This window comes from Salarias fasciatus, chromosome 23 (assembly GCF_902148845.1).
Source record: "Salarias fasciatus chromosome 23, fSalaFa1.1, whole genome shotgun sequence".
Classification (NCBI taxonomy): domain Eukaryota; kingdom Metazoa; phylum Chordata; class Actinopteri; order Blenniiformes; family Blenniidae; genus Salarias; species Salarias fasciatus.
The window spans coordinates 24,732,569-24,745,410 of NC_043766.1; the positions used below are offsets into that span (position 1 = coordinate 24,732,569).

General features: G+C 40.9%; 2 protein-coding genes across 2 annotated transcripts in view; both read left to right on the forward strand.

Annotated features, from left to right (window-relative positions):
- Window positions 1-71: 71 nt before the first annotated feature.
- On the forward strand, window positions 72-8,196 carry mysm1 (Myb-like, SWIRM and MPN domains 1). Its single transcript, XM_030083510.1, has 17 exons — window positions 72-128; window positions 303-366; window positions 801-953; window positions 1,140-1,611; window positions 1,738-1,933; window positions 2,015-2,145; window positions 2,244-2,335; window positions 3,415-3,492; window positions 3,584-3,669; window positions 3,748-3,802; window positions 4,367-4,417; window positions 4,561-4,635; window positions 4,728-4,916; window positions 4,999-5,134; window positions 7,205-7,310; window positions 7,420-7,477; window positions 7,596-8,196. The coding sequence occupies exons 1-17, from the start codon at window positions 73-75 to the stop codon at window positions 7,890-7,892; spliced, it is 2,295 nt and encodes a 764-aa protein (XP_029939370.1). The 5' UTR covers window position 72; the 3' UTR covers window positions 7,893-8,196.
- A 1,001-nt stretch (window positions 8,197-9,197) lies between these two features.
- The window catches only part of oma1 (OMA1 zinc metallopeptidase), a 13,054-nt gene continuing 9,409 nt past the window's right edge, over window positions 9,198-12,842 (forward strand). The window contains exons 1-3 of the mRNA XM_030083512.1: window positions 9,198-9,949; window positions 12,273-12,501; window positions 12,719-12,842. The exon at window positions 12,719-12,842 is cut by the window's right edge and continues 50 nt beyond it. Of these exons, the coding sequence (XP_029939372.1) occupies window positions 9,600-9,949; window positions 12,273-12,501; window positions 12,719-12,842 (703 nt within the window). The 5' untranslated portion in view covers window positions 9,198-9,599. The remainder of the gene's footprint in view (window positions 9,950-12,272; window positions 12,502-12,718) is intronic.

The following is a 12,842-nucleotide window of genomic DNA, read 5'->3' on the forward strand; positions in this document are numbered from 1 at the left end:
CTGGGCGGCGCTGTGAGCGCGGCGGGGCGCTGCGCTACTTCCTCTCAGCGGTGTTTACGTTCATGCAGAAACATGGAGGAGGAGGTGGAGGTGGACGTTGAAGGGGACGACGGTGATGGAGTTGTAAGGTGAGGGTGATGCTTCGCGGCGGTCGGTTTGTGCCCACACTGCTCCATCAGACGCCGGAGGCCGATTTACCTCCGAGGAGCGAGTTAATCCGGCCGTGGCTCACTGTCCTGCGGCCACATGGTGTATTATTGAGGGCTTGTCTCACTGTGGGTCTGTGCTGGTGTTTGTTTCAGAGAGGTAAACTCGGAAAAGCTGGTCCAGGAGCAACTGGTGCAGCAGAGCGGCTCCTGGATCCTGGTATGAATCTGGATCTTCTTCATACGGTTCAGACAGAGCTGCTTGAGTCGTCTCAGTCCAACCTAGAATATCGCTGCCTGTTAAAGACACATGGTTGAAAATAAACTTCTTTGAACGAGTGAAAATTGGTACATTTGTGCTCGGGTATAAGACTGAAAAAGAATTACTGGCAGTGCTGATACACAATCACTTTTAATTGACTATATTTCACACTGAACTTTTTTTAGTGTCGGATGTCAATGCACATACAAGTTAGCACGTGCCCCAACACAAGACATTGGCAACTATCAAAGTGTTTGCACAAACACACCACGTTTTTTTAAAATATATGCACAGCATTATAATAATGTCTGTTATTTCACAGTGAATAGCATTAATTGAATTAATTTTCTTCATTAAAAGAAGTTTTAACTAGCAGCTTGTGTTTCTTTCAGCCCTGGGAGCTGGATACCTCCATCAGCGCTGAGAACAGAGAGGTGATAGAAAACATGCTGCTGGAGGAACAGTATCTTCTGACTGACGTTCACACAGAGACCTGCATCCTCGACAGACTGCAGGAGGAAGTGCTACCCCCCTCTGTGACACACGTACGGCACATCTCAAAGTTCAGAGGTCCATCTGGCAGGCTCATGCACTGTCCTGTGTTGGATCATAAGCATTCATGTTTCATTCATTACTTCTTCATGGAGTGATCACTGTCACTCTAAAAGTGTCTATTGCAATCAGTAAACTCATGGATGGATCACAAGGTGATAATGATTTAATATTTCCAGGAATCCACTGTGACCACTGTAATCCAGAGTGAGACGCTTTCTGACGACGAGGAAGTGGACATCATTGAGACTCCAAGTGATGCGGGTGAGGGAGATGATGACGGTTCTCAGTTTGGAGCCGTGCCCACCACCGATGAGCCAAAAGAGAAAACAAAGTCTCAAAGCCGCCCCGCTGAAGAAGACCTGATGAGTCTGAATGGAGCAGAGGGCATAAATAGGACAAAGGTCCAGCTCAGCCACAACTCTGTCCCGTCTCAAAGTCTTCAACCCTCAACATCCTTAGCTCACTCAGAGGAAACTGGTGAAAAGGAAGAAGATAAAGTCAACAAGACAGAGTTTGATTTTCAAGAAAGGCCGGAGATGCAACTTCAGGCAGAGTCAAAACAAAAGACTGAAGATGAGTTTCAGAACTCAAACGACAATATTTCAGGACAAGCTGATCAGCTGCAAGATTCCTGCTCTGCTGGAACAGGTAATCCACTACTGCTCTCTTTTTTATTCATCTTCCTCTCTTTATTTTCATTTTATGATACATGCAGACACATTTGTCCTCTTATATTCTGTTGACAAAACTGAAATAATCTGATTTCTGAATCAGAAAAAAGCCAAGATCAGGATAAGGAGGAAAAGGAAGATGAAGAGACTGAACTGCGAGCCCCTGAGCAGGAATTGAAGATGGACTTGGAGACCATCACAGAGGATGAGAAGCAAACCATCCCTGAATTCTTTGAAGGACGACCTTCCAAAACTCCTGAGAGATATATGAAAATTAGAAACTATATCATCGAACAGTGGTAAAATAACATTATACATTTGGAAGCTTTTCTCACCACAACTTCCCAGAAGGACTTGTTATCCTGGTCTTTGTATTTTAGGCTAAAGAGAAAACCCATGTACCTCAACAAGACAGCGGTACGGCCAGGTCTGAAAAACTGTGGCGACGTCAACTGCATTGGAAAAATCCACACCTACCTTGAACTCATCGGGGCCATAAACTTCAGCTGTGGTAAATTCCGCTTAGACACTTTTAAAATGTAGTTCTTGTCTCTTTACCTTGAATTTAGACTTCTCTGCAGTGCTGCAACAATAATTAATTTTTTGTAGAGCAAGCTGTGTACAATCGCCCGAAGTCGGTGGATGTCTCCAAGCACAAGAAGAGCAAAGATGTTTTTGAGGCCTATCAGCTGCAGAGCTCGGTAGGTACTCAAAGCCACACACACTTTGACTTGGTCCAAAATCAACCACGAAACAAAAAGAATCAGGGACAACAAATCAAGTTTGGGAAGAAGGCATCAGAAATAAACGTCTCAGTCGTAATTAACTTGTTCTTTAATTGAAAAAGCATAAAACATATACGAGTAATCAGTGATTGATAAGCCAGTTCAGTCATAAAGGCATTAATTTTTCTTCTCTGCATGGTTTAGATTTAATCCATTCATCTTTTGTAGCGCAGTGCGTTGTTCAACTCAGATCCACATGGTGGTGGTGCTTCATTCAAGCTTTCAGCAGATGAAGCCTGATGACACACCTGGCAGGTCACCAGTCCATCACAAGGCCAACAGAGAGAGACAGACAACCACACACTCTTCACATACTCGCATGTCAAACACATGCTTTTGGACTCAAAAAGGAAAACAGAACAATGCACACATAGGACATGCAAACCCCACAGCGAAAAACCTTTGAAATGGAACTGAAATTGGGGATATTCTCTCTGAGTGCAAACCAATACACTGCAGTCAACTGATGAATTGGTCCATAAGACATACCAATAGAAGCAAACACTGAAACTACAGCGATTGATCAAATTTATAAAGTCGTTTTCATGGATTGTTTCACATTAATTGCCTGTGACCGCTCTGGTGCTAGCACCATTTTGACACTTACTAGATGATGATGTAGTTCAAAACCTGACCACATCTGGCACAGTAATGACAATAACGGCAACAACCCCAAGCTGAAGAAGTCAGTCACTTCTTTGTTTAGCATTCAGTCGAATGCATTGATTAGTATGCTGCATTATTTGTATGTTAAAAAAAAGTCACATCTGTTTTTATTTATAATGTTGGGGACAATCCAACTGCACACTGTGTGCAATGCTGCTGAGAAAGAAAAGGCACACCGCAGAGTCTACCACATGAAGTGGCATGTATTTGAAGAAGAGGGAGTTTGTAATGACTGACTTTTGGGACGTCATCATTCATTCCACACACACACACAAGCATTTGAGATGTGAGCTTTGTTCAGCTGGAAGCTAATTGATGATCGATTGCAGCGAACCAGGAAGAGACGTGTGCGAGATGGCTGGGGAAACTGGTGTGATGCTAAAGACTTGGAGGGACAGACGTTCGAGGTCTGTGCAACGTTGGAACTACACAGCCGCACAGGAAATGTTCTATTGACGTTTGTGTGAGTTCACGGTAATATTTCTATACTTCCATCAGCATCTCAGCCCTGAGGAACTGGCTCTCCGGAGGGAGGAAATGATTAAGTGTCAGCCTAAGCTTAACAAGATGTCCAGATACCAAGGGTGAGCACGATGGATGGATGGTCTCCGCAGCAGATGTAACACTGCGGTACTTACAGTCTTGCTCTTTCCATCCACCAGATCAGTCGATCCTTTCCAACTGATACCTTGCAGAACTTTTGAAGAGGATGTGCCGGTAAGTAATAAACTACTGTCCTATCTTTGATCAGAATCCCTTCATAGCTCATCATATAGATCGAGGTGACAAGACATTGTTAAATGGCACAAAATTTAGAAGGGTCTGACTGTGGTGTTGTGGGTAGCGCTTTGACTTCAAAATGAGACTGTTAACAGTTCCTGAGCTGGTTGGTCTTGAGGATTTCATCAGTGCATCCAAGACATAAATAAAAACATCTAGCTGCACTCATAAGCCTGCTCACTGCACTCCTAGTTTCAGTAGATAATGGGCAGATTTCACAAACTCCACGAAAATGCCACAAACAGACTTGGCAGTCCCAAAGTCCTTTGTGTTCAGTTCATATGTGAGCAGAATGGACGATTCAACCTTCCTTCATAACGAGTCTACTGATGATACGGATCGCCGACTGATTTTCCAACTTTCAGCCTTCCAGTCAGTGTGATGAACCAGTCATCTCAGGATTACAAGCTTGCTTCCCAAACTGAGAATCCAACTCTAGGTAAATCCTTCTCACGTATCATAAATGAGGTCTTAATAGCTGCTTTTTGCTGTCTTTCCCAGGAACCATTTCAGGTTGTCGTTTGTGCGGAGACTCTTCTCATCATGGATATGGTTTGTCACTTATTCTTTACTGTGGTCTCAAGCAGCTGAACAGTGAATTGACTGTTTCACAGTACAACTGATGTTCTATTATTAATCAGATTTTATTTTTAAGTCCTGTTTCCAATTAAAATGTGCCGTGATCTTACTTTCAGCACGCCCATGTGTCTCAAAGTGAAGTTATTGGCTTGCTTGGTGGAACTTTCAGCGAGGATGAAAATGTCCTAAAGGTAAAGCAGGATTGTGGACGCATTAGGATGACTGTTTTTACTCCAGAGACATTTCCAAAACTACCATTGTTGAAGGTTACTTCTGTTTTTAGGTCTGTGCTGCAGAGCCTTGCAACAGTGTGAGCACAGGCCTGCAGTGCGAGATGGACCCGGTGTCTCAGACACAGGCCTGCGACATGTTGGCGTCCCTGGGCTTCAGCGTTGTAGGCTGGTACCACTCACATCCCTCCTTCCATCCCAACCCATCTGTTCGGGACATCAACACGCAGGACCAGTTTCAGGTAAAACTCAGCAAAGATATCACTCGCACAGGACTGATTATATGAACCTGGAATCTGATTTTCTGTGTGTTTACTGCACTAGAGTTACTTCTCACGTGGTGGAGCTCCCTTTATTGGAATGATTGTGAGTCCGTATGACCGAGCCAACTCGTCCCCTCACTCGCAAACCACTTGCTTGTTTGTAAGGGAAAGTGAGGAGCCTTCAGGACCCCTGAAGAGTAAGTGTAACACGCGTGCACACAAATACATTTTTGCTTCTTTGTTTTTTTTTGGGGGGGGGAACTTTGCTTTAATTTCTGTTGACTTCCACCGACACTTACCTCACCCAACCTTAGTCTCACCTTAAAATTGTCATTGTGTAAACATTTCCTCATGGGCACTTGCTTTTTCTGAACACTGAAAAATCTTCAAAGCAAGACTGCTTTAAAAAGTAAAACCGACAAGAGTCTTTTCTTAGTCAGTTAAAACATGCTGAGTAAAATTGAAAACAGAAGATCAGTACTTGATTACTCTTTGCCTTCCTAATGACATTTTATCTATCTGTACGCTGCTTTCAAACATCTGTAGATATTAACCACAGTGTACGTGTAGATACAATCCAGAGCTGCAAAACACACGACCTGCAGGAAGACCATGCAAAGTGTAAAAATTACAATGAAGACATGAAGTTATTTTAGTTGTAGTAAGTACTGTTTTTGTTTCAGCAAAAATAATGGACATAAAAGATCCCTCTTGTTTAGTATGATCATACTCTGGAGGTGAATTTGTAAAAGCACACTGAATTAAGGATACAGAAATCTTGTCCTTATAAAAGCAACAGGCTTTTCCCAACATGAGCCTGAAGAGAAACGATGCTCCAGAAAACATTTCAGGTATTAAAATTCTTCTCCCTCAAATACATGTAAAATGCTGTGCGGGGCCTATAATTTGGCTCCAAAATTTAGTGCTGTCTTTTTACTCCAAAACATCAACTCACGAAGACAGAAAACAGGATGCTGCACATGTGAGCCTGCCGCTGACGTAATGCTATTGATAGCCTGTAATCCTAACAGTCAAAGCTCTGGGACAAAGAATAACCCTCACTTTCTTAAATTGAATCATAACCTTGAGCAGGTACAGGATTCTGGTTCCTTCAACATAGTTTGGACCCCATAAATATTTCGTGCTCCCATCCTACAACCCAGAAACGCACACAAGTCCATGGGTGTAATTAGGGTTGCAAAGGGGTGGAAGATTTGCAGTAAATTTCTGGAAAATTTCCATGGAAAGTTAAGCTGGGGAATTGTGGAAATATTCAAAATTAGAAACTTTCCATGGGAAATATGGGAATTTATGGGAATTATTGGGAATTTATGGGAATTAACTGGAAATTGGGGGCAATTTAAACAAACTGTATCATATCTGAACATAAATGTAAATATTTTTTGTCATAAGCAGACATCCATGCAAAATAATACAAAAACATGACATTTTAACAGATTTATTTCAGTAGAACTTTGGGTGGGGGAGGGGGTGAGTGTTTACTCAACATTCATGTTTTGGTTCATTAAAATAATTGTTCATACAAGAATACAAACTAGAGTTCTACTGAAATAAGTCTGTTGAAATGTCTTTTTGTATTATTTTGTATTATCTGCAGAAGAAACAGCATCAAATTTGAGGTAGCTACCACCATCATTAGCTAGCCTCTTAAATGGTCAATGAAATGAAAAATAGCTTTCATTTAGCACCTAACTTACCAGCCAGTTAGCTACTACAACTGTATTAATACATTTTTATTTAATATTTGCAAGTTAACAGGGCTTGGGTAAATATATTTACCCCATGATATTATCAAAACTTACTTGACTTGATACAGTCCGTGGGCTCAAATATGTGGCTTTGATAGTCTTGTGCTTTGAGCTCAAAAGTGTTTCCTCTGGGCTTCAAGAAATCACCTGTGCATGTGATGGAGGAATGCACAGTGCATGTCGGGGGCGTGGCCTCAATAGCCCTGCAGTAAGCAGTGTGCAAGTGATCAAGTGTACTTGCATTAAATCTGGTTGTTTTAGCCAAGAGTATGCTACAATATATTCCCACCCAACTATATTTAAGTTCCCTGTTAAGGGTCAACCTTCAATTTTGTAAATTTCTGATTCATTCCCGTTAATTCCCATGGAAAGTTTCCAACTTTGAAAATTCCCGGAATTTTGCAACCCTAGGTGTGATGCAAAACAGTTTACATCAAGCTGACGATAGGCCATCGTTTTCTGTACTCTGTAGCAAAGCTGAGTCTCTTTCTGCTCCAGAACTGCCCTACAGATTCAACTTCCTGCCATCACAAGACATCCCAGACTGGGAGCAGATGATGAGAAGGGCCCAGTGGATCATCCACAAATACGCTAAAGCACCCAGGTGAGCGAGACACAACGCTGTCATGGTCCTTCATGAACATGAGTCTTGATTCAATCTGCTTCTGTTTGATGTGTCTGACCTTTTAATGTTTCCTCCTCTGGCTGGTTAGGAGTGTGAAAATGAACAAATTATTCCGTCAAGACTCCCATCTCACCTGTTTGGAGAAGGTTGGTTTAGCAGCCCAGCAGTTCTGCTTTTAGTATCTTTTTTTCTGATACCTGTTAGCTCAGTCACAGCTATGCTATTTTATTGTAATCTTCTCTTCAATTGACCTCCTTCTTCTAGATGCTCTCATCGCTGCGAAGATATATGAAACCACTACCTGAACAAGAGGGAGACCTCTTCCTCGCCCAGATTCAGATCCTTTTTCAGACAGACTTTATTTCCAAGCAGCAATCTTTAAACCAAGAAGAGGATGATTCTCTGAAGACTTCTTCCAAGCCAGTGGACTTGGATGACCTCCCTCTAGATCGGGTGATCAGCCAGGAGAGGTCTCGGGATGAAGGAGCGGACTCCAAGACCAACAGCGATACAGTGTTACATCTCGGCTCAGTGCTTCCTAAAGAACATAAATTACTGTGAGAAACCATGTACTTGACTCTCTTTTGGGACTACAGTGCATCTTGAAAGTATTCACAGCACTTTACTTTTTCTACATTGTTTTCCACATTGTTCCACTTGCAGCCTATCAAAATAGCAAGCTTTTTTTTTTTTTTTAATTTACAGTGAAATCCAAAATGGATAAAAGAAACAAAAATGTTAATGTACTGTGAATACTATCCGGATGCTTTGTGTGGTCTGGTTTTTGATATTTGGTTGACGATTTTGTAAAAAAAAAAAAAGAAAAAGTATTTTGTACAGTTACTATTTTCTGTTATTCAACAGTTTACAGCCTCATTTTTTAATAAGTTCAGCGCTTCATGAACTGTAAATAAAAACAGAAGCTGATACATATGTCCATTTGTAAAATGATACCAGAGCATTTTTCAATGAAGCTGGGACAGGAGGAGAGCGCCACTGTGACTGGCAGGTTTTTTTTTTAACTACAATGTGGGACTATTTGGGAACTGAGGAGACAAACTTTTAGTTTTGAATGTCAAACGATTCTCAGATTGTGCTTGACTTAGGGCTAGGTTTGACTAACATTTGAAGGAATAATATTTTCACTTAATACCACACAAGATGTAGAGACTGAAAGCACTTATGGAGTGTGTGATGGTTTAGGAGCTATTGATGGGAAACCTGTTTCCTTTTACTGACTTGAGTTTGACTCATTTGTTCACCAAACTGAAACAGGTGTCTGGGGCATTTGACTCAGATGTGCATCACTTCCACCCACTAGGCATTGAGGAGCATTAGGCATTAGTAGTTTCCTGGAATATAATAAAATGGTGGAGCACATCTGAGAGAAATTAACAATAAATTCACATTATTTGGATTATTGTTGGATTACAAACTTAACATGTCAGTCACTTTCTAGAGCAGATTCATATTAGGTCTGGGTGGTATAGGCATTGTATGTGGCTACTTTTCACACAGTGTGATTAAAGTGAGTAATATGGTATAGTTATACAAATGCGGATGGAGTATACAAATGTGGTATTTTGTCTGTTTTCTCTCTGCAGTTAGCTGTAGCAGGAATGACTCAGATGACTCAGTGAAGAAGTTAATGGATGTGATGAATGGTAAAGGGACTCGCGGGTTTTTTACGATTCAATCATTATAAAATATCATTATCATACACACCCATTCACATCTAGGAGTAAATCAGGATTTTTTTATTTATTTATTTATTTTTTTTTTTTGGAACTTGGGGAGAACATGCACTTTGTGTCCCGGAACGATCGTCCCCTTGTTGTTTCGAGAGGGAATCCTTTAGGAAACGGGACTGTGAACAGCGTGAAGTCCGTGGCAAAAACATCGCGAACTTCGATATTTTTCCTGTGTAAAACCGATGCTTGCCTTGGCACTGAGAGGAACTGTTAGGCAGAGCGCCAAATGGTTGTGTTGAAGCAACTTTCAGACTTTTGGAAGCTTCTTCGAGAGGTTAAAGGGACTGTGGTAACCAAGGTTACTCCAAGCAAGTGTCCACGTTCAGCAAAGACTTCGACAACAGAGAGAAACCGCATTTGAAACATGAACTTAAACAACTCAAGAGGAGCTAAAGACTGGTGTTATTATCCTATGACGAACATTCTCCAGTGTAAGGTAACATCTCTCTACTTCTTGGACCCCAAACAGCAGCGGTCACCTTTCTGGAGTGAGTGAAATTGCAGAGTTGTGAGTACGATGGCTTTACTTTGCGGAAGTCTCGTGAGGAGCGGTCGCTTGGCTCACATCCCTTCACACCTGACACGAAACCTGCAGGTCTACAGACACTGGGAGAAATCCTCCTTGTACTGCCAGATCACAAAAACGGTCGCCTGGACAGGACCACATTATTCGTTGAGTACCAATGGAGGATATAAGATGTGTTTACGGACTTGTGCCAGACCCAGTGTACTGGCTTCTGGTGGTCCTGTCCTGACACAGTACCCACAGCACTTCCACACATCGGCCCCCCTGAAGGCCCTGCCCATGCCCTTCATTTGGATCATACTCAAACCTCTGCAGAAGCTTGCTGCTATAATTCTGGGCAGGTAGGAGACACTACAATGTTATCCTAGACTGCATTGATTCATTATGTTTATAAGTCAGAGCAGACATGACTCCTAACACTCCTAAGTAACCCAGTAATCTAGCAAATACTATAACACACACACACACACACACACACACACACACACACACACACACACACACACACACACACACATACAACTAGGGACTTTTACTCAAACACAATTTCCCTAAACTGTCATTGTATTTCATTTGATGTTGTTTTTATGTGATCTCGTAACCTTTGAAGAGAGCTATTTTACTTTCCATGGATCCTCTTCACCTGCTGCATTCATATTTGGATCACAAGGCTGAAGCCTCTCAGCTGACATTGGGTTAAAGACAGGGTATTCATTACTCCAGGACAGACATAGAGAAACAGAATCATGATAATCGAATTTATCAGAAATGTGTTTGTCGTCAATTAACCTGACAAGCATACAGGGTTTTCTCTAAGGAAAAAAATACAGTGAAAGAATACTCGTGTAAAGATCACCTTTTAGGGAACGTATCCATACGTGTCGTGAGACAGGTTAGTAATATCAGCATACAGTTATCTTTAAGAGTTGAGATTTTGGAATGTTTGAAAGTTTTAGAATGTTGGATAGTTTCAAAATGTGAGTTTTTAGAATGTTGACACTGCATCATTTTGCAGCCAGTCTCATCCAAATGTAGTTATTTAGTAGGTTTAGTTAGCTCTCTGCTCAATATTGCAAACAAAGGATGCATCAAGCTTTTCAAATACAGCACAGAGGCTGACTAAACTCGGTAAAGATTTGGTCAGTTTTCATGGTCATTTTGTGATTTTAGTTTCCTTCAGTTATATATAACAACAAAAACTAATTATACTTGTAAAACCTCTACCATATCAGAGTTATTTCACCCAATATATATCACATCTGTGGCAAAGAGATTTAAAATCCTAATTAATAAAAAATAGAAATTATAAAAAAAAACAAAAAAAAAAAAAAACATATGCACTATAACTTTCTCTGTCCCTTATTTTTTCAGTTGGTCCTCTCTAGGTTCAGGAGATTTTATTGTTCTATAAAACTATATTTGAAAGTTTTTCATAGTGCCAACCAGAATAAGATTGAACAGTAATATGCTGCCTGCCCACACACACTGTTGGTGCATTATTTAAAATTTCTTTATTCAATTTAGGATCATGGGGTGCTGGAACTGATCCCAGTTTATTGTGGGTGAAGGCAGGTTACACTTGAGACAATACACACTCACACACTCAAGCTCAGCTTGGTTTTAAACCAGCAGTTTTATTGTTATGAAATGAGGGTGCTATGCCAATGTGCAGCAACACATGTATTTATATGGTTATTGTTAAATTATAAACATTCAATAAGTTGAAGTGTCACATTTATTATTTTGTTCTGCATACATTAGTCACAGAGGCTAAATTGGTTCTTGAAAATTAATATATAGGCAAATGTAGGCGTAGTTTACAATATTATGCTGCCATTTATCATACCATATTAGATAGAGAGATGGTTGACTGGTAGATTGTATCCTTTTATTTCACAAAGACTTTTGCATCATTATGTTTGAAACTTTACTTGAGGGTCTGAATACTCTTCTCAAGAGTTAATACAGGAAAAGGACAAACTCTGAGCACTGATAACGGTATAACGATAATGTACTGAATAATGCATACAGTTTCAGAAACATATTTAGTGTTTTAACTGTTATTTAACAGTCCTTATTTGTAATATTCAATGTTGACTAACTTCCTAATTCTTTTATCAGCCACTATAATGATTACACTCATTAAATGAGAAGAAAGTAATTGCTGTCAAAAATTGTTTCTGTGTTTTATGTTTAATTAACTGCTTTTAATTAGGTGGTAAAAAATAATTAATGAATTAGAGTGATTATTAAAATAATTTAGCAGAAATAACACCTGCCTTCAGCAAGACTTCATTAAATTGTGTGGACTGTGGGTATTTAAACTGAAATTATACATGCTTGTTTGGCTTTGTCTCAAAAAGATTTATAGCTTGATAGTGGAGGATACATCCTCAGCCTCCGCACATTATAAGAGCATTTTGTGCATGGCGCTGTGTGCTGAACACATTTTATTGATGTTTATGTCAGTACTTTCCTGCCAAGACTGTTTGACAGAGATAAGATTGGCCCAAATTTGTATTCCTACAGTGAAAATCTCACATTTTTCCTGATAGACTAAAGACATCCACCTTTCTTCAACATAAGATATCTTCAGTTTAAACCTTGTTTGATGAGTAGTATATGATCATATGAAAGGAAACATCTGTGTATCTCTGTTTACAGAAGTATTAGGAAGTGGTGGGTGGCTCTACCAGACAACCGGCGGCAGCTCCTGCGGGAATGGACCTGGCAGCGCCGCTGGTATCTGGCATCAGGGGCAGGTGTTGCCATGGTGATTGTAGCCCTCCTGCTTCTAACTCACCTGGATGAGACCCCAGTGACAGGACGGACCCGCCTCCTGGTGTTCAGCAGAGAAAACTTCATGGAGCTGGCAGCTGTGACTTCAGACTCAGTAAGCGAGGAGGTGTGGGCAGACATAATGGTTATAGACAGGGGGTATTAGACATCCTGTTTACACATTTTCTGAACAAGATTCATCGAGTCAGCGGTGAAAACAGTGGTGACAGATAGAATGAGACTTAATTAACTGGATGGAGATGGAGAAGATCTAACATCAGGGGAGGCTAATTAAATTCTTACCTAACTATTTGTCATTGTCTGTGCCTCAGTACATGAAGGAGTTTGCAGAGCTGCTGCTTCCGGTCGCTGACCCCCGTCACCAGGTGGTGGAGCGGGTGGTGCAGCACCTGGCGCAAAGGAACAAGGACATCCCTGAAGTAACTGAGGTCACAT